Here is a 22433-nt window from a genome sequence, read left to right as displayed (position 1 = left end):
TTCTTCTTTTAAAATTCTCTAGCCCGCAACACTACCCCATTTCCGGCACCGGCAGGAACCAACATGACTGGCCGAGCTTGAACCGTTCCGGTTCCATTGCTGACCATATCGGATCGATGCTGACTATTGTTGTGGTGGTGGTGATGTTGATGCTGATGTTGGTGATGTTTGTCGTACAACAGTGTGGAACCGGCATAAGCGGAACCTCCCATCGGTGGATTGCCGCCGGCATTTTTCATCATCGATGCGTACATCATGTCCTTGATCGAAGGATCGATCTGGAGCGAGTTGATGTAGTCCTCGACCTTTTGCTGGGACATGAAAGCCTGAGAGCCGGGATGTTGGCCACAGCTGCTGCTGTTGATGACGTTCTCCATCAGCTGGGATTTGTGGGTGGGCCTGTTGGATAGAAAGAAAAAAAAATGAATTGAGGTACTTAACTAAGAATATTAATTTTTATTAAAATGAATAAATTTTATTCATTCTAATAAAAATTAGGTGCTGTCCTTTATGATCAAAAGTGACTGAAATTTCAAATAGACCCTCTTGAGTTATTATTTATCGAGCTTTTTACTGATTGCCATATTGTGGCTCCAGAGAGTGATTTAAGCTCATTTTGGCTAAATCTGATCAATTAGGTACTAGAACACGTGATGCGTGACTTGACGCTTTTATTATAATTTAACCAATGTTCTGTTGCTGATTGAAATGTGAAAAAAAATTATCTCAAAGTTTGTTTTGTTAAGCTTATTCTGCAAAAAGCAAATCTAGAAAAAAAGACGATCTAAAAAATTGCGCAGATTAGAATTAAGTTAAGGATAGAAGCCTAAAGCAAGCGGTACGAAAACTTGTATGATCTTCTACTCTTTTAATGAAAATTCAACTTGTGGCTCCAGAGAGTAAAATGACTTTTACTGAAACGGATCTCGAATGAAGCAAAAAAAAAACAATGCCTAAGATATAATCTTTTAAAGCAGTTCAACCATAATCAGCACCTCAAAAACTTCTGTAACGCATTTTCCAAAATTTATGTTCTTAGTGAATAATTCCCTCGAATTTCATATTGCAGAAATCTAAACAGATCACGGATTTCTTCATGGGATTTGTATTCTTCAATGATTAGCAGAGGGGCTCTCAAATTTGGAACTTAGAAGAGGACATTGTCCATTAGGTTGGGCTTGTGGTATAGCTCAGTTGGCAATTCTGTTGTCTCCTGAGCCGATGTGCGCGAGTTCGAGCCCAAGAGCAAACATCGAACACAGTTGGATCGGATAAATTTTTTTTTTAATAACGGTCCGCTAACTGCATCATTGATAAAGTCGCGAATGCCATAAAGATGGTAAAACGACTATAATCGAAACAAAAAAAAAAGGCCAACCTAATTTTTTTTTACAGTGTCGTGAAAATTTTGACATAAATGATCGAAATGATAAAAAATAAAATAAAAATTGACAGGTGTAATAAAAATTACACAAATTACAAAATTAACAAAATTGACAAAAACGACAAAAATTATTTTAAAAAAACTGAGTAATATAAAAAAGTTATTTAGATCATCAGTCTTATTGGTGGAAAATGATGTTGTTCGCACAAATTATTAGACATTGTAGTTCTGGGTGTAATCGCGCCACACCAGATTTCGCCACATCTATTGCGCGCATCCCCTTTGTCGAATCATAAGTACCCTTGGTCAGTTTGTTTGGCTGACCGAACATCCGCACAAAAGGGAGAATAAAAATATCAACCAATTGGTCATTACCTATCAGTATACGCGCGCAGTAGTTTTATTGCGGTTACTGGGAAAATTTCTAATCGCGCGACGGTAGCCTTCCGTGCGGTAGGCTAGCCGGAGCAGTAAACACAGTTAAAAAAATCACTCTTACTCACTAATTTCATTGAAAAGTTAAGAAGTAAATTCTTGAATCAATCTTCAAATCATTATTTTGCAAGAGAGCACAAAACATGAAGTCATCGAAATGAAATATTATTATTCTTAGTATTCATTGAGATTGGAGTTGCGTGTCAGACGCCGTGCGGTTAAGTTCATTTTTTTTTCGCGCCGGGTGTGATTCGTTTTTCTTTAAGCAACAAAAAGTAATCCCAAAAGTATATCCGAAACGCTTGTCTCCTAGCAGTGATTATTAAATGGGAATATGGTTATTTCAGTGATTTAAGAAAAAATTCAGCATACATGATTGGTGTTTATTTTAAAAAAAGAATGGTGTTCGATAAGAGTAGTCAAAATTGATTTGTTTTGTTCAAGTGGAGGAATGGAATTTATCTAGCTTGTGAGAAGAACTGGAGATGACAACCAATATCAAAGTGTTTCAAGGAATTTTCAAAGTTTCTTTATTATCATCTCGAGTAATCTGATGCAAAAATTGGAAAAATTGTATCATCCTCCAGCGGCCAAGACATGTTCGAACATGTACATACACTGCCGGCCAAAAGTTTGGGATCACCCACTAAAAAACATGCAAATTTTGATCGTTCATATCTCAGCCGTCTTAGGACATATTGAAAATCTTCTGATCTCATTTGAAAGATAATGAGCAATAGCTATCTCGGAGGTATTTTGCCCAAATATAATGTTTTAGTTTTGAACTTAAAACTTAACCTAAAGTTATAACATTTTCAAAAAATCGCACTCAATATTCAAAGCCGATCATCTCGGGATAGGGTGGACCAAATCTCAAAATTTGAGTGGCATTAGAATTCCTGTTCTTTACTTCTCAAAACACAATCAAAAAATTTTTTGAAAAAATTCAAAAACGTATTTTTAATTGATAAAATAGACACTTGAGTTGTCGTCCAAAAGTTTGGGATCACCTCTTTGTATGGTGAGTTTGGGATCATTCTTATAAAAACATGCAAATTTATTTTATTCATATCTTTCTCATCTAACATCGTATTGCAGATCTGAAGGGTTCATTTGGAAGCTTAGGAATTGTTGTTTTTTAATAAATTCATTCAAAAATTATATTTTAAGGTGAGAACTATAAAAAAAATCTGGGAACTTTCAAAAAAACAATAAATTTCAGGTGATTTTTTTATGGTTATCACTTCAAAATATAATTTTTGAATGAATTTATTAAAAAATAACAATTCCTTAGCTTCCAAATGAACCTTTCAGATCTGCAATACGATGTTAGATGAGAAAGATATGAATAAAATAAATTTGCATGTTTTTATAAGAATGATCCCAAACTCACCATACAAAGAGGTGATCCCAAACTTTTGGACGACAACTCAAGTGTCTATTTTATCAATTAAAAATACGTTTTTGAATTTTTTCAAAAAAATTTTTGATTGTGTTTTGAGAAGTAAAGAACAGGAATTCTAATGCCACTCAAATTTTGAGATTTGGTCCACCCTATCCCGAGATGATCGGCTTTGAATATTGAGTGCGATTTTTTGAAAATGTTATAACTTTAGGTTAAGTTTTAAGTTCAAAACTAAAACATTATATTTGGGCAAAATACTTCCGAGATAGCTATTGCTCATTATCTTTCAAATGAGATCAGAAGATTTTCAATATGTCCTAAGACGGCTGAGATATGAACGATCAAAATTTGCATGTTTTTTAGTGGGTGATCCCAAACTTTTGGCCGGCAGTGTATATGTACCTTCCATCAGCAACAAGAGCTGTACGTGTGCATTTCCAAAAGCATATTTATGGATCGAAGCAAGCGTTGCTTTTTGCGCACGGGAAATGACAAGTTTATGTGAAGGCTTGGCTTATGCGCGACTGAGATGGAGATAAAGTTTGCGACAGTTTTTCAAAAAAAAAAATCTATGGGTCGATAAATGTTGGTGTTAGGGAAATATTTTTCTAAATAGTGGAATCAGTTCCACCGGAGATGTGATTGAAATCTGTGAATGCGTTGTACAACGGGAGTGACAAGAATAAAAAAAAAAAGCCTTTTGAAGTCGGAATGGGAAGTGAAAAAAAAGGAAACACCCAGTGGTAAGAAGGTCATTGAATGGATGTGAAGATAGTCAGAGTGTAAAGTTCGAGACAATTTGGTAGGTAGTTAATTTAAATCCCAGTTATGATGGGTAGGTAAGATGTTATAATTGTTGTTAAATAATTGCATAATTACGAACGTTCAATCAGTTGCCAATCAGCCAGGTATATACACGGATGCCGGAATACCTGTAGTAAATGAATAACACTAAAAATGTTATCCGTCTTCAACTGGTTGTGTACCTGATAGATTCGTTCACCCAAAATATACTTACAGAGACACGTAATACATTCACTACAGAACAGCTCACACGAAGCCATGGTACCGGGTATGATGTTCGTGACATTGGAGATTTGTCGAACTTTAATATCTAAAAAATGTTAATGAGCACATACTTAGGCAAAACTGCGGTGAATCCGTGCACCCATGGTGGATTTGCAACATACACATACATTCTTAGTATTCATTGAGATTGAATTAATTACGAGCGTTAAAAACCCAGACAAAACAAAAAACAAGCTACATTAGGCTGGAACAAATATCAATTTCTTCTTTTGTCATTTTTTTTTCGTGAATTTGTCCGCTGATTGACCCCATCGCAAACAAACTTTTTTTATTATTCATTTTTCCGTGATTTTGACCACTGATTTACCAAGCTCAAGGCAAACAATTTTTTTTGTTTTATATACAATAGATAATCCGATAATAATATTTGGTAAACATGTTTGTTTGATAACTTTTTATTAAATCATCTTTCAATGTTTTCCGCTTGTTCATCCGATTTAATTTCAGTCGATAAATAATCCTTATGTAGAACAATGCTCATTTTTTTTTCTTGAATACTGTAATTTTTTTTACAGTGGTACCCTACGGGAGCCCAAATCAGCTATCGCAGAAATAGAAAAAAAGAATGGATCAGCAATATCCATACTTTTGTTCCGTATCAATCCCGTTGTCGCTTGCAATAAAGTTTAAGTTATATTCAATTAGTAACCTGTTCGGATTATTAAACGGAAATTAAACCTAGACTTGATTTTTTGAATCTAAGTCCGAAACTTCGGAACCGGTAGAAACATTTGGTCCTTCGAGAAGCCGGATAACGGAACTCGCTAGTTCCGTACAACCAGTGGACAATAGTCGTGTCGTGAATAGAAAAAAACGGACAAAAGATTCGCAAAGCGCGCGTCGTTGTCCCGTGGCTTGGCTTGGGTTTAAGTGAATTGTGCAGTGAAATCTAAATTCAAACCATCCGTGGGGAGTGAATTTCGCACTAATTAAGCGCGCTTTAATTAACTGCTGCACCGTGATACCGTGGAATCGTATCAACGGAGATTTCCCCTACGTGCAGTACCGGTGGAAATAAATAGTTCCCCCACAGAGAACAGACGTACAAGCTCGAACAAAAAATCGTCAAAAAAGTGTGTAAAATTTCAAATGCTATAACCCAAAAAATACGTTAGAAATTGACTACAAACAGTGCCATCTATTGCGCCGTTCAAAAGTTACAAATCAACTTTAAAGTGCCTTATTTTCAAAAAGGCGTAATCGTATATGAACTCACAAAAAATGAATCCAATGTCTCAGTAAAATGGACGGCTTTAATTTATTGCTAAATAAATAAAGGCCCTTATTCTGCGCCGCGAGTGACGTGACAGTTGGCGAGTCACCCCACCGTCACTCGACTCTTGTCACCTTATTCCGACAGTCGGTTTAAGTGAGGTGACAGCAAGGTGAGAGCAAGTGACAGATACTCATTCCGAGCTGAGTGACTGGATGAACCCATCTAGAAAAATGGCGAAATTTGCTCTGATTGTGTTGTGCCGGTGTTTACGAGTCGGGTTTTGAAAATTGAATTTAAAATAAACTAGTGAAAATTGTGCCCCGTCCTGGACAATTATCGGATTGTATGGTGTTAGCAAGCTGGTCAATAAGAAAAAAAGGGCGAATTTGGCTACAAAAGTGGAAATTTCAGACACAGCATCAAACTGGAGCAACAAAAACTTGAACAGCATGCAGGGCGACTGCTGTCTCACAAACCGGTGTGCAAAAAGGCTTCCGAGTATCTGCGACAACCTTAGCAGCTATTTCAGGTAGGAAAAATAAGTTGCTTCTCTTAACCTCACCATTTCTAACTTCTGTCTACCTATTTTAGGTTTTAGGTTTAGGTGTTTCGGCCAGCTTGGGGCGAAAATCAGCGAGGACAAGTGCTGATGGAATAAATCGACGCGGTCCTAAAGTCGGTGGTGTCGATCAAACAGTGAGCTGCTCGGAACGTACACGGACGAAAATACCAGCTACGCCCGGGAGGATGCCATGAAGTGTATCGTGATGGCCCTCGCCGATCCGAACACATTCCTGCTGGATCCGTTGCTGTCGCTGAAGCCGGTCCGGTTCCTCGAGCCGATTCAAAATCTGCTATCGGCGTTTGTGTTCGAGAAGCTATTTACAGTTTCTTCTAAATTTTTGTTTTATTTTACACCAAATTCAAAAAAGTTTTGAGATACGTGTTAAAAAAGTTACGGCCACTAAATAAAAAGCAGGGTATCGACTTTTCGAAAGTGTTCACAATTTCGAACTATTAAAAGTTTATAAATTGTATACAAAATCATGAAAACTAATAAATTTATTTTTCCCTAAAGATTTTTCAAAATTTCAATCTCAATCTACTTTTTTTGTAATTAATCCGGGCCCGGATGGACCTGAAAACTCGCACCGTGTACATCTCCTCAGTGTACATCCCCTCAGTGGCAACAGTTAAGATTGCATGCCAAGGAAGATTTGGTAGCCAAAATCCCTTAGATAAAACCAACTCTTTTAAACTCCAACCCTTCTCGTAAAAAGAGATCATCGTTGTGTTTACAAATTTATTAATAAATTAAGCTAAAAACATGCTAGGTAAAATATTTTGATGGATTTTTAACAACTAACAACTCCGCTTTCTGTAATTTTTGTAATTTTTCATTCCATTTTAATCTCGTCACCACCTGAAAAGGTACCGACAATTGTCACCTAAAATCGTCACCCGAATGCGACGATTCTCACCCACGGTGACTACCAGAATAGGGTAAGAACTCACAAAGTTCATCCGAAGTGACGTTCCTCACCTAAACCGACTACTGGAATAGTGTGACTTGGGTGAGTCGACTATCGTCACGTCACTCGCGGCGCAGAATAAGGGCCAAAATCAGAGTTACTTTTAACTGGGCGAAATTTCACTTTCTTTATTTTTGCACTACTATGACAGTTAAGATAACTAACAGCTTCGGTTTAAGTTTTCGCACTTCTTGGACAGTAATTTATGTAATACCGTATTTGTTTTCTCCCCTCGATCAGTGGTCCACCGTACCCGACAAAAACAAACATAAACCGTCGCCAGTGTATTGCTACCTCACTCACTCAAACGCTCTCTCGCAACACTGACAAAATTTTCGGGGCAACACCGCCCGATGGCAGTGCAACACCAGGTCAAAACCAGTGCAACACCGTCCGAATAAACAAACAGTTTGACAGCACCTAGTGGTGCACCAGTGCAACACTAGTGGATGCCTCGGCATAAACAAATACGGTATAAGAAAATGCATCACCTATGTCCAGTCAAATACAAGAACATTCTTGACGATCAGTCTAACCCAGCAGTAGGTATTGATTCTAGGCATCTCAAAGCGGGTGACTTCCACATATCACTTTAGCATCCAGCTGTTTAAAACTATGTATTTCTAACAAATTTGAAGGAAAAATATGATATCTAACTTTTATGATTATTTTTTTCATGCAACATCATGAATGTTCGTTTATCCAGTTTCGAACGAAACTTCAACAGTGATTTTCTTGAAGCATGCTAAGCAGCACATACGACCTATAGAAAACTGACTGAAACTTAGTCAGCGTTGTTTTGACAGTTCTCTTTGGTGTGTTTGGAGACATCTGGTGGCCCAGCCAAAAGACAAAAATTGGTTCAAAAAGGGTGTTGGGATTTTTACACAACTTTTGTGGACTAGCTTGTATGTCTGTTCTCTGTGGTTCCCCCATCGTGGGCAAGTGTATTCGGTTACATAAGTGAGCCATTCTGGTTAAAAACATTTTCTCCCACGATCTGTCGCTGCTTCTTTGGAAGAATCCGCCAGAAATTGGCCAAAAAGTGCGTTTTTGTGCGTCAAACCAACAGTACACTCAGAATAATAACAACCCAAAATTAAGAACGCCAGCGCATCAAAACAAAGTTTAGCAGTCGTTCTTAATTTTGGGTTGCTGTCAACACCCCAAAAATAAAGTTCGCGGCTTGAACTGACTGCCTCAAAAAAATTGTTGTTTTGTTTTCATACCAAGCAAGAAGGGCATCGCGAAAAAACTGTTTTTTTTTTTTTTTAAGCAAGATTGATATCAATTTTCCTTTCTAATTCATGGATTCACCAGCACTACCCAGCACTGACCACCCTTCACTTACAGAGAATTTGATTTGCCGGACGAAGGGATCGTTTTGTCAAAGAAGATTTCTTTTGTGTTTGCAGAGAAAACATCCGGAGGATTTGAAATTTTTTAAAAAATCCTCCAACGCAACCTATCGGTATAGACAAGCTTTCCAAGAAGTTTGCACGTCGCTTAGCGAACCTGGATTGTTAAGACGGAATAAGGAACCATTGAGAAACGAATTCCAAAATTTTAAATTTCGATAGCGGATGCTACCAGACGAATAAAATCTGCAAAGGTAGGATAGTTTTTCGATTTTATTTTATATGATTCATTAATTTCCATTACTGCTAGGTAGTTGTCCTTCTGATAACCGATCGGCTCGGAGTTCCGGAAGAGCATCACGCAATAGGTATTTACCAGCGAAACCAGTGGTTGTTTTGTCCGGAAGTTTTTTCGTAAAGGTAGGATATCTTATTGTAAGAAACCAATGCAATACTTTGCTTAAATATTCCCCGACTTTTTTTTTTCGGGAATAGCCATCTACCATCTGAATCTGGAAACGATTCCTATAACGAAGATTCCATGGATATCAAGGATCTGGAAGAAGGAGGGTCAATCAGAAAATAACACTGATTTCGAAATGCTCCATGACCAAAATCTTAACAAGCAGGAAAAGCTACCCGTAGCTTTGGCCGGAAAGGCAAAAAATAATTACAGCGGCGGATGTTCATCATTCTCCAGAATGGAGAAGGAACCCATATATGAAATTGCCATTTTTCAATCAACGTCTGTGGCCTCAAGTATTGCGGTAAAAGTTTGATGGTCATGGACAACCGGCCGAAAAAACACGTAGTATCTATAATCAGCATGAAAGAAGATGTCAGGCTGCAGTAAACAGTTATTTTTTTAATACATATTTTTTACGAAATATCATTTTTTATTTATTTCATATTTATATGCCCTTTCTAAAAGTGTATCTAAGACAAAAAATCTGCGCGGATGACAGCACCCCAAAATTAAGTTGTGAGAATGACGTTCATTCTCAAGTTTGAGAAAACCCTCCCGAACTTATTTTCGTCGGGAGCCAGTTTCATCCGATTTTGCGGCATTGCAACTTGGTTTTGGGTTGTAGCGGCTTAGAGTGACCTGGCGAATGCTGTGTGGTTTGATCGAACCCGTACAGTGTACTGTTGTGAACACACATCAAAAAAAGTGTTGCGATATTACATAAAAAACGTGCACATAACTTGAGTTGCAAAAGCTAATTTGGGGCTGAAATACCGTGTGGCTTATGCTACAGTCGTCGGAACATCGCAGCTAGTCCTGCTACCAATCATCGTCACCTACAGCTAAGTACCATTTTCTATTCCTTTGTGTGTTAAGAGAGTCTGTGGGGGGTAGTTGCACGAAACACCACAGTCTGGCATTTTTACTGTATGTGGATTTCCGGATAAAAAGGACGAAATTTAGAACAGCTTTATCCGTGCGAACTAAAGTGGGTCGGTTGTAGAAATATTGCTGACATTGGCCCATCAGTCAGCTGGGGTAATTGTGTTGAGCTACCATTTTGCGAGACGTCGAGTTGATTACAGCGGTCTGTCATAGTGGAAATCAGTGATTAACAGTGCAAAGTGGCAGCCTAGCTGAAACTGCGATAAATATGAAGTGAAAGGTTTAATTATGCGCAATCTAAGAGAACTTTACAAGTTGGAAAGCAGCCAGTGTCGCGTTTTCGAGACAGTGCGACAGTTTATTGCAAGTGCAAAAATAAATACAGTTAGAAGTGAACTGATCGGCGTACGCATAGAACGTTTAGACGATGCGTTCAAGCAGTTTCAGATAGTGCGTGCGGAAATCGAGCTGCAGACTGACCAGGTGACCGGGGCAGAAGATCCTGAGCAGGAGTTGGCGTTGATCACCGCACGGGCCGAAGAGAATGACGGTATTTCGATGATGAAAGAGGATGATTACTGCAACCTCAAGGATGAGCTGTTGCACCTTCAATCATTAGCCACCAGATCCGAACATGCTGAACAAGCATCAACAACCAGTACCCAGGAGCGGATCGGGCCATCGGCTAGTTTGGCACGCGTGAAATTGCCCGAAATATCTCTGCCGAGCTTTGATGAGCAGATCAAGCTGTGGATAACATTTAGGGATTCCTTCGACAGTCTCATCCATTCTAATACCCAGTTGACGGCAATGGACAAATTCACCTACCTACGTTCCGCACTGACAGGAGAAGCTCTTCAAGAGGTGAGCTCGATTGAGATCACAGCAGCCAATTATGAAATAGCATGGGCTGCTTTGGCAAACCGATATGAAAATCGGAAACTCATAGTTAAAACCTATCTCGATGCGCTCTTCAAAATTGAAATGATGCGCAAAGAGTCCTACGACGGGCTGAGTAAAGTGATTGGTGATTTTGAGAAAAATCTACAGATGTTGAAAAAAGTGGGCGAATTTCCGACGGTTGGAGCACTTTACTGGTGCACATGGTATGTGCACGGTTGGATCCGTTGACGTTGCGCCACTGGGAAACGTACCACAATTCCCGAGAGGTGCCTAATTTCAAGGATTTGATGCGGTTCCTGAGAGATCACTGTACTGTTTTGCAAACACTAGCACATCAATCCACTGCAGCAGATTCCCAGTCCAACAGATCGAATTTCGGGGTGAGCCATCCCAGTATTCAACTTTCCTCAAGATGTCCATTCTGCGGTGAAGAATTTCATTCTGCTTTCCGATGCATGAAGTTTTTGAAGTGTACAGTGGAAGAACGCGATGATTTAGTAAAAAGGGCTCGTCTGTGCCTGAACTGTTTGTCTCCCGGTCACGTGGCTCGTGTCTGCAGCAGAGGCTCGTGTCGTCATTGTGGGTCGCGCCATCATTCATTGCTGCATCCAGACCCTCAATCCTCCGTCTCGCAAATCCATACGAATTCGCCACCACCAGTACGTCAAGCTTCGCAATCCCCACCACCATCTCCGTTATCCCAACCGATCCCTTCTACTAGCACACTTTCCAGACCACAAACCACCTCATCGTTCACAGTAACACAAATGCCAGACTACTCTACAGACTTCTCTGACGACATCCAACACACAATTGGACATCCATCACAAGTACACACACCACCACACCAAGTTCTTCTGTCAACGGCCGTTGTTCGCATCCTGGATCAATCTGGAAACTTCCGGATAGCCAGAGCCTTGCTAGATTCTGGCTCGCAGTTAAACTTCATTACTACGACATTCTGCCAAGGTTTGAAGCTTCAGAGTTCCTCCGATAACGTTACAGTCCATGGGATTGGTGGGTCAACTATCTCGAAACAGCAAGTGAAGGCATCCGTTTTTCCCCGTTGCTCGAGAATATCTTCGTTTGGCTCTTTGATGACTTTTAACGTGCTTCCTGAGATAACAACTACTCCACCAGTCAGCCGTGTTCCGTGCAGTATTCCAGAGAATTTAGTCCTCGCTGATCCCAACTTTCACGAGCATGGACAAATCGATCTCATTATTGGTGCTCAGGCCTTCTACGATCTGCTTTCCGATGGTCGTTTGAAAGTGTCAGATCATGGTCCCAGCCTGCAGAATTCCGTTTTCGGTTGGATCGTGTCAGGCACTGTTCCACAACAGAAAACGTCCAGGGTTTTACAAAAAGGTTGCCAGTTGAAGTACAAATCATCCACCCAAATGCCAAACCCTCGTTTAATTGACGGTGTAATCCGTGTCGGCGGCCGGTTGCAACATGCACCAATTTCGATTACCCACTCCCAAAACAACAAGTTTACCAAGAGCATTCAGCAAACTTGCGATTCACCAGTTTCTGCTTAGTCAGATGACTAAGCTTTCTCCATTTACTACGCCCAACCGTTGCTGCTCATTACTTCTCTTCTGTTGTTCCTGTTCGTCGTTTGTGTACTCGTTGATGTTGATCCTGTACAACATCCAGTTCGTCGCTGAGTTCGCATCGATTATCCATCGCAGTCATCAATCGTGAACAGAGCACCAGTTGCTCCGTTTCGAGTGTTGCGAGTGTGCAACCAGACGACGCTAGTCTGAGCAGAGTTCCAGCACCAAAGCCTTCCAGGGGTGACGCGGTTGCGATCGGACGGGTCGAACCTGTCACCCCACCGCTAACCTTCGTTAAGTAACCATCCAATACCAGAGTCCATTACGGACACTTACCCGTTTCTCCTTAACAGGTTGTGAATCATCGTGCTGGAACTCCTCATCCTATTTCAACCATAAGCTCACTAGCATCAACAGCAGCAGTAGCAAATGTGACATTCAGCGTAGTATTTATCATCATCCCCAAGCCAGTGCTTCCGGTGTAGACCGGTAGCGTTCCATCCAGTTTTTTGTAACTCTCCATCTGTTGCAATTGTGCAACCAGACGCCATTTGTCTGAGCCGGGATCCAGCTATGAAGCAATCGGGGGTGGCGCGGTCGCGATCGGACGGGTCGGACCTGTCACCCCACAGCAGCCCTCCGTTAAGTACCCTCCATATTTCCACGTCCAGTTCGGACATTTATCCGTCTATTCTCAGCAGGTTCCGGCGCGTCGAGCTGAAACACCCTGTCGTCCATACAAGCAGCAGTCATCGTAGCACCACCCATCGGAGAGTCCAGCGTGCAGAGAACGTGGATCTCAAAAGTGTAGTTTTTAATTAAAATAGTTATTGAAATTCTTTGGTATTTCAAGGCGGCCGGTATGTTCGCACAAATTATTAGACATTGTAGTTCTGGGTGTAATCGTGCCACACCAGATTTCGCCACATCTATTGCGCGCATCCCCTTTGTCGAATCATAAGTACCCTTGGTCAGTTTGTTTGGCTGACCGAACATCCGCACAAAAGGGAGAATAAAAATATCAACCAATTGGTCATTACCTATCAGTATACGCGCGCAGTAGTTTTATCCATACTTTTGTTCCGTATCAATCCCGTTGTCGCTTGCAATAAAGTTTAAGTTATATTCAATTAGTAACCTGTTCGGATTATTAAACGGAAATTAAACCTAGACTTGATTTTTTGAATATAAGTCCGAAACTTCGGAACCGGTAGAAACAGATGTCCTTTTTCATTTCCCGAATACGAAAATATTGTAACAAGACGGTTCCTGTAGTAGTTATAAAACGTTTAGGAATAGTGTAAAAAAACGTTTAGAAAATGATATCTGAAACCATAAAAAACATTGCACTTAACTTGAATTCCAAAACGACGGTCTGTTGAATATGGCGTTAAGTTATGTTACTGTTTAGAACTATTAAACCACTTGTATGGAAGAACTGTTCTGCACACAGTTAAGATAAAATCCAAAAAACGCTCATGGAAAACATACTCGGACAATCAAACTGTTTCCGTTACAGTTATTCTAAATGTTTTCTTGTAACCGAACACTTACAGTAACAGTTGTGAAACGATTTGAAATGACGTTCATTCAAACGGTTCTGGGAATCGTGCTCGAAAAGAGCACGCACGCAGATGTAAAAATATGGGGATTTCGGATTTCATAATAAATTATGCCATTACATTTTATTTTATTTTATTACTTACGTTTGAGGTTGCTTTTCATCATATTTAGATATAATATATTCTTCGTTCGTAGACATCCAACCCGGCACAGGTGCTTTTGGAACGCTACCATCTGGAATTTTCGGGACTGCTCGAGAAATTTTTAATGGTAAACCAACTTGCTTTCAACGTTGAGTTCTCCTGGTTGGCCAAAGATGTGCATTCCTAGAATAACAAAACTGAAATTATGAATATCTAAATACCATTATCACCTGTTTTATAACCTACCGGAAGTTTATAATTCCTGATGCCGCTGGCTTTTGATTGCTTCAGCCGCGGGAATCCCAGCAGCTTGATCGCCATTATTCACCTACTTGTTGTTTACTTTTTTCACCGGTGCAGCCGGTGTGGGGCAGTGGTGCCAATTTTAGCTATTTTTACGATTATTTACTTTTTATTTCCGAAAACTATACAAATCTATTAATTAAAAAAATCTTAAAAGTTTATTAGGAAATGCATTCAATATTTATGCTCAATGCTATTTCAATGGATAGGAACAGGTTTTGACAGCTCAACCGCAGTTCGCATCACGTTCGCGTGCACTATGTGATCTGTCTGACATAGTGAACGCGAAAAGTTATGAACGCGAAGAAAATAAGAATTGCCGTGGTATGCGTTAAACATGTTCCAAGGACATAGAGTTTAAATAACTATTATTGAAAACTAATTAAACGAAAGTAGAAGTGATATTTCCTAAACTCAAACAGCAATGAGTTCTACATAGTTGGGTTAATTTTTTATTTTATCTTTTTATCACCTTAAGAGATGAATAACATAATGCTCGAAAAGATCAAACCTAAAGAATCTTTGTTCGTTAAAATATATAGATGTGTGAATTTATCATATTAAAGAAACAAAAAAAAATTTTTTTTAGGAAACCGATGTATTAAACTTAGCTAAAAGCTTATTGTGGATAGCATGGTGTGGTAAAATCTAGAACAATATCATAAGCTCCTGTAGATATCTTTATGAGAAATTGTAGCTTTGTATCTAACATTTGACCACCATCCACTATAATGCTGCTAAATGTTATCGATTCAATAATCAAAATTTTAATTTATTTTTTGTCTAAAAGATTTTTTCAAAAATCTATGCTGAGATTATTTTCTCTAATCATCTGGCATCTCTGACCCGCATTTCGGTCATTTTTTACATGAGTTTGACAGACGTCATGAACGCGTTGCGTTATGGTTCGAGAACAGTTTTACGACTATTAATAAAATTAAAGTAAATCGTTAAACCATTCATTCACGTTTCCAGATACCATCACTTATTCACAATTACGTTAATTTTAAGTTCTTATCGTTGTCGAAGTAAAGTTTAAAATAATAGCTACGTTTACAGAGACAATCACCTTTTCTGAAGCCGTAGATGTATCGTAGTGACTATTTGAAATATAGTTTTTTAGTATGCGGGTTTCCATTTATTGATTTTTTAATCATAGGTTTGTTTATTAAGGCGTTTTTACTTATAAAGTTTTTATTTTGTCGAGTGGATCACTTATTAATCTTTGTTAGTAGAGGGGGAGCCGTAATAGTGGCTGCCATTTATTGTCTGATTTATTATTTTTGTTAAAAAAAAATAAAGCTTTTAGTTATAGATAGTATTATATTGATTTTCGTTTAATTCTTTAATATTTATCTTTTTCTATCTTTTCACTGTATAAAAAAGGGTAAAGGTGAGTAGCAATCCATTGCAAAAAATCAAAAATGAGTTTAGGTCTATAAAACTTAGAAAAGGAAAGGAAATGAACAAGTATTAATAAAAAAATGTGGCTTCAGAGAGTGCACGGGACTAAAAAGAGTTTTCGATATAAAACCAACCCAGGATTTGTAAACTTTTTTTAAATTTCTTCCCTTTTATCAAATTTAGTATTAAAATTCAGAAATAAAATCAAAAAATCAGTTTTTTCCTGAATCAGATTTCAAAAATCTCAATTCTAAATCTAAATTTTTAATCAGAAAAGTCTGTCTTCAAAATCTGAATTCTGAATCTGAGTTCTGAATCTGAATTGCGAATCTAAATTCTGAATATGCGATTGAATTCTGAATCTGAATTAAGAATAGGAATTCTGAATCTGAATTCAGAATTGGAATTCTGAATCTGAATTGAGAATTGGAATTCTGAATTTGAATTCGATTTATGAATCGAAATCTGAATCTGGAGTCTGAATCTAAATTTGGAACCTAAATTTTGAATCTCAAATCTAAAATTTCCGTGGTGTTTGAGAGATACGGCAAAACTGAATGTTGTTCGATGTTTTTAATGAAACTCCGACAGCCACCCAATTCCGACAAACGTTGTCAGTTCTAATTTTTCCTTTCCATTTTGCCTCTCTTTTTCTGACAGTTTTGCGATGACCAGACGGACGAATAAGATCGCGGAAAGGGAACGACGAAAAAAGAGAGAAACCGAGCGCAAGGGAAGAGAAACCCATCAAAACACCCAAAACACATCCGCATCCAGTCAGCTTCATCATCGCAGTCAGCTATTACAGCAGTTCGTGAGTGCCGAGATTTTTTTCCGACCAACAGCATTAATTGTAGGAATTTGTAGAAAAATTTACTGTAGCAAGCAGCAAGATCCTTCATGGTTCACCGCTAACGTTAAGGAAGTGCATAAGGCTTCCAGTCGAGGTGGTATTTTCTCGGAACAAACATACGGAGAAACAAGTATCGATTTTTTTTCTGCTCTTTATGCTACCGTACAAAAATGGAAAAATAACAGAGTGAAAAATATGAAAAACATGTAACCAAAATCGGTTTCCTTCGGGAAAAGCTGTTATCGGATTTGACCTATTGAATCGAATTCAGATACAATTTTCGGAAACGTGTTCCCGGGATTGCTCGATGGTAAGATTGTCCGCGGACCAATTTCTCCTTCAATGTTTCAGAGATTTTTTTTCCTATGTTCATGGTCGATTATCCGCATCGAATGGAGGAAAAAATAATTACCCCTCTTTGTCTGTTGTTTTCTTCTTGTAGGAGAAAATTAGCCCGGCCGATTGATTGGGGGGCACCGTTGATGGACTGAATCTGGCCGCAGCAACATTGTTGGCAGGCATCATCATCATTTCGTGATATTGGAGTTAGGAGTAATTTTGTTCCAAATTTCGTACTGGTCTCACAGATTGTCCGGAATTCAAAACGTAGGAGGACGAATAAAAATCGGCCGCCAAACTGGACGCGATGTTTAATCGACTCAAAAACCGGGTGCTGACGGTTGTCGGACCGGATATTCCGGCGCTACCGTCGACCGGAAGTGGACATGGATCAAGTGGAGGATACAGTCATCGACATCATCACGACGACCATGGGGGAAAAGGTGAGGCAATGTTTCGTTTTTATCGTCAAAATGGGGTTAAAAGTAAGTTCGAGCAGAACGAACTGAATTTCCGAGAACGGGAAAAAACACAAACATTGATTACACATAGCCCCATATGGCATGGTGCGGGGGAATTTTCGAATGTAGGTATGGGTTTTCGCTTATCGCTAGGAAACTGGTATTACAGCACTTTTTGCAGCTCGGCTGATTGTGGTGTGTCACTTTCGCAAAATTGGCTAAAACAGTCGATATGGGTTATAAATAACCTCTTGGTGTTTAAAGTTAGTTAAATTTTTAATTAAATTAAATTGTGTATTTAATAAACAGTTATTTTAAACATCTTTTTATTATTTCGATTTTTTCATTTTTCATACTTGTGTAGTTTTCGTCATTTTGTTTATTATATTCAAAATTCACTTTATGAACGAAAATAAATTTTGAACGAAAAAATTGATTTTTTTTATTTTCGTTTATGTGATTTTTACTGTTTGTGTATTTTGTGTATTTTTTTACTGTTTGTGTATTTTTTTAATTCATTGATTCTCTCATTCACAGGGAACCTACCGGAAAAATTCCGGTACGCCAGGCCCCAGTTTCTGCAGCTGCTTACGTACGACGAGCTGAAGGCCAGTGCGGATCACAACGTGCGACCGATCATCGTACCGCGGGATCTTTCGCTACTACCTTGGAACACCGGTTACGCCGAGTGCGTCAATTCTGGCAAATCAGAGTGGAACGAAGACCAAGCCGCATTTCATCGGCAAGTTCTTTCGCACCCTTCCCGGCAGTATCACGATCTGCCGTATACGTATTACGGGATCTACGATGGGCATGCGGGCTATGGGGCTGCGCTGGCGGCTTCCAATCAGTTTCACCACATTTTGCATGAAAAGCTGGTGGATATTATTGATTTGTTGATGCCAAGGGTGGAGGGAGAGGAACCGAGCCGGGGAGGTGTTGGATTGAATGCAATCTTGCCGCATCCAATTCTGTTCCACAAGCAAGTCTCGAAGGATGAGTTGATTGTGGGTGCTCTGGAGGCCGCGTTTGCAGATATGGACGCTTTGCTGGCGGAGGATCGGGATAAGTACCGGAATGCCGGGGGTTGTACGGCACTGGTTGCATTGTTTATCTTAGGTAAGTTGTTTGTGGCAAATGCGGGCGACTCGAGGGGAATTTTGTGTAAACGAGTTCATAAGAAGAAGCTGCCACATGGGACTTGCTCACGACCGCCAAGTTTCCACGAAGAGGGTATTAATGGAGACGCGGCTCCGGTTGGAATCCAGGAGGAAGAAGAGGACGAATATATGGTATATGCTGAACCCTGCTCATTTGACCACACACCAGAAACGGAACGACCCCGATTGCTATCGGTAGGGAAGTTGAATCCCAACTTGATGGGCGGAGAATACGTGGCCATGGAATACGCCAAGAAACCGATGACAAAAGATTTGGGCACCCGTATACTCTACCGACAGGGCACGATGAAGGGCTGGACATACAAAACTTTGACTCGGGACGATTTGAAAATGCCGCTCGTTACCGGTGAAGGCAAACGAAGTCGACTTCTGGGAACCATTGGCGTGACTCGGGGCTTCGGCGATCATGACTTGAAGGCTCTCGGTAGTGGACTGCCGATTAAACCGTTCCTCAGTTGCCACCCGGATGTGGTCTGTATAGATCTTAGCACAATTGAGAGCGATCCGGATGCAGACAACTGCGACGGAGACTATGGGGTCTTGGTGATGGCCACCGATGGGCTGTGGGATGTGACCTACTCGCAGAAGGTAGCGAATACAGTTTTCACAACGCTGAAAAAGTTTCCCACGGAACGTCACCGATACACGATGGCCGCTCAGGAACTGGTTGCCAAGTCTCGGGGCCGAGCAAACGTCAATGGCCACTGGAGGTTGGCCGATTCTCGGGCAGCGGCCACCGTCGATGACATCTCCGTGATCGTCGTTCCAGTTTATCAGTACTATCTGGAGTATCTCGAGTGGAAACGCTCGATCCAGAAACCTCCACCCAAACCAATGGTCTCGATCACGCCCGGTGCTGGCATCGGTAAAGCTCCCTCCATAGATCAATCGGAAACCATCGAAGAAGCGATCGCTGCCAGCGAACTGATAGTTTCCTCGGAATCCGAATCCAAGCTCCTTGCTGAAACAAACTCATCAAAAGAAGCGTCTTCGGTCGACGAAAGTAGTTCTGCAGTCGAGAACCAACCGGTGGACGCAACCAAACCGGACACTCCAAAGGAGCTTCCTAGCTTACCCTAATTAATAGTCACGAAGAAGGTCTTCACCGCCTATCGGACGACTACGAAATGTTTTATTCTGTTGAGTAATTATGTTATCCCCCAACTTTACTCCTCCCTTCTATCTACGTTCTTTTCGCTCGATTTCCATACGTGATTTTAAAATATTTGCAGCGAAAACTCAGTTTTACAGTAGACGAAATAACCTATTGGAATGGAGAAAAAAGTACTATATTTGATATGATAAACACAACCCAGCTGATGTAGACAAGATAATTAATGAATTAATTACAAAAATAATATTAAAACCAATACAATAAGAGCACTAAGCTAGCGAACTTTCAGTCTACAATAAAAAAAAACAAAAACAAACAAAGCCAGCAAGTAAACTATTATCATTAGTTAATTGAAACAAATAGTAATCCATATGGGTAGGGATACGATTTGCTGTCGAAGGCAGACAGGAACACAACATTTGCAGTGAAAGACAAACAAACATAGCAAGAGCGAGTCCCCGCTGAAACAGTTCAACTATCTACATTACTTCATAGTTAAATGCAGAAGATACAAGCAGAATAAATTAATAAATCCTTTATTTAAAATCCTCATCGTGGTTGGTTTTACATTTTTGAGAAAAATCCTATCCTTCCACCACAGAAAGATCCGTTGAGTGGCAAGGAAAAATTAAAAAAAAAAATCCACGAAAAGAGGGGGGGAATTAATAATCTGAATTGAAAATGGATTCCAAACAGAATCATTTTTCGATAAAAAAAAACATTGTAACAAATTTAGCTATCATTTGGTATTATTTTGTACGAATAAAGGGAGGGGGACTGGGGGGTACACAGCTAAAATTTAGTTGCCAATTTGTTAATATGCGCATGGCATTGTTAAACCTAATATGGATTTCATTCAAGGTTCAATGTAACCATGTTTAAACAGCTTTTCAAAAAGTTTTATTGAGGCACAAAAATGTCAAATTTTTGCTGAACTCGACACTAAAAAGTGGCATCTTTAGCTATCAGATTTCGTTTTTAAACGGTTTCAAAACGTGGTTTGATTAAACTTCCATGGCATAATTGTGCTGTTCGCATATTAAAATTTAGACCAAAATTTTGGCAATGTACCATCACTATTCGAGAAAAATGATAACTTCACATATGCAGATACAGTGAGGGTTTTTTACGCGGTAATACGTACCGCTTATTAAAAAACCGCGTTAATTCCCGAAAACCGCACTGATTGCGGAAAACCGTGTAAAAAACAACTTGAGATTGGGACAGGAAGACCCTGACATAAATGGTATAATATGACATTGACAATGACATGATATTGACTTCAAGACCTTAGACCTAAGATCTGAGACATGAGACCTGACACAAGAAACATGAGACCTGAGAAAAAAGACATAAGACTTGAGACCTGAGACCTAAGATCTGAGAATTGAGACCTTAGACCTGAAACCTACGACATGAGACATAAGATTTGAGACCGGAGACCTGAGGTATCAGTTTCAGGTCTCATGATTCATGTCTCAGGTCAAGTCTCAAGTCTCAGGTCGCAGGTCGCAGGTCTCAAGTCTCAAGTCTGATGCCCTTTGGCTCAGGTCAAGGCTCATGGCTCATGTCTCAGTTCTCAGGTCGCAGGTCTCAGGTATCTGGTCTCAGGTCTCATGCCTCAAGTCTCAGGTCTTTTTTTTTGTCTCAGGTCAAGTCTCATGTCTCAGGTCTCAGGTCTCATGTCTCATGCCTCAGGTCTAAGGTCTCAAGTCTCAAAAAGATTCAAAGTGTTTTCCGCTGGAAAGCACATAGAATATTTTCTCTCAAATACAGCTAAATTCCGAAAACCGCCTAAAAAACCGCATTAATTCCCGAAAAACCGCGTGAAAAAGCCGTGTGGAAAAACCGCGTAAAAAACTTAAAGTACATGATAGCAAAATTTAGTATTATTTTGCCAAAAAGTCTGCTCGAACAGACTTTGATGCCTAAATCGACAGCCAACTGAGACCTAAATGAGCTATCAAAGCCAAAATGACAGCCTTATTTAAAAAACTCATCTCAGCACTGTTTTGTTGCTCAATGTTCAAGCTCTAAAGTGAACGCTCAGTAAATCCAATAAAACAACATTTAATTTGATACCCGGTGGATCGCGATAAACGGTATGAATGACTTGAGTTTTGTTAACAATCACATAGTTTTCTAACTACGAACACGAACCATCAGAGCAGTGAAAAAATTGCTCTTTCCTTTTAATAAATTCATATGACGAGCTTTTAAATTATTTGCTTGAACTACAACAGCAATAACAACACTCTCCTTGATTGAGTTTTCAATTAGAAAGCTAAAAGCTCCGCGACAAACAGGGATGCCAAGTGTTGAGGATAAAAAATCTGGACAATTTGGAAAAAAAAGTCTGTGCACAAGAAAGATCACAAATTTGGTACCAAACGATGCGATTTGACGATGCGTGTAAGAGGGGGGGGGTGTTTTATTTTATTCGATTTATTTTCGGTTTGAGAACTACATAACAATATGATACATAGTATCATGTAGCACTTACGGATCATATCCGATACATGAAAATCGGGTTACTTACTTACTTACTTAATGATCCCGCGCCGATCCTCCGGTGCATAGGGCCGTGGTAAAAGACCTCCACTGTTGACGATCCGGAGCCAGCGTCTTCACCTGGTCCCAGTCAAGATTCTCGTCGACAGTTCGAATTTCAGCGGCTAGGCTTCGCCGCCACGAGTTTCTGGGCCTGCCTCTTCTTCGATGACCTTCTGGATTCCAGTCAAGCGCCTCTCTGCAAATAACGTTTTCATCTTTTCGCAGCGTGTGCCCAATCCATCTCCACTTACGTTCCCGAATCTCGATTTCTAGCGCCCTTTGATGAC

At 39.8% G+C, this 22433-nt stretch overlaps 2 protein-coding genes across 4 annotated transcripts in view; one reads left to right on the top strand and one right to left on the bottom strand.

Moving 5' to 3' along the window:
* The window catches only part of LOC129742950 (uncharacterized), a 97896-nt gene that overhangs the window by 1309 nt on the left and 74154 nt on the right, over positions 1-22433 (bottom strand). For both annotated transcript variants that reach the window (XM_055734890.1, XM_055734896.1), the window contains exon 5: positions 36-399. In XM_055734890.1, coding sequence (XP_055590865.1) covers positions 36-399 — 364 coding nt within the window. The remainder of the gene's footprint in view (positions 1-35; positions 400-22433) is intronic.
* On the top strand, positions 16386-20145 carry LOC129742959 (protein phosphatase 1H). Of its 2 annotated transcripts, none has more exons than XM_055734905.1 (4): positions 16386-16592; positions 16684-16808; positions 16941-17280; positions 17836-20145. In XM_055734905.1, exons 3-4 carry the CDS (start codon positions 17145-17147, stop codon positions 19557-19559), a joined length of 1860 nt encoding a protein of 619 aa, XP_055590880.1. In that variant the 5' UTR covers positions 16386-16592; positions 16684-16808; positions 16941-17144; the 3' UTR covers positions 19560-20145. The 2 variants fall into 2 exon arrangements, with proteins under 2 accessions (XP_055590880.1, XP_055590884.1); XM_055734909.1 differs by having other exon boundaries at positions 16386-16808; positions 16941-17012; positions 17086-17280.

This window comes from Uranotaenia lowii, chromosome 1, assembly GCF_029784155.1.
Source record: "Uranotaenia lowii strain MFRU-FL chromosome 1, ASM2978415v1, whole genome shotgun sequence".
Classification (NCBI taxonomy): Eukaryota; Metazoa; Arthropoda; class Insecta; order Diptera; family Culicidae; genus Uranotaenia; species Uranotaenia lowii.
Note: the sequence above shows the minus strand (reverse complement) of the source record. Positions and strands in the feature narration are given on the sequence as shown.

Coding starts and splice junctions, on each gene's coding strand:
- LOC129742959 (XM_055734905.1), top strand. CDS start 17,145: ATGTTTAATCGACTCAAAAACCGGGTGCTGACGGTTGTCGGACCGGAT. Junction 17,281..17,835: donor CGACGACCATGGGGGAAAAG/GTGAGGCAATGT, acceptor TCTCATTCACAG/GGAACCTACCGGAAAAATTC.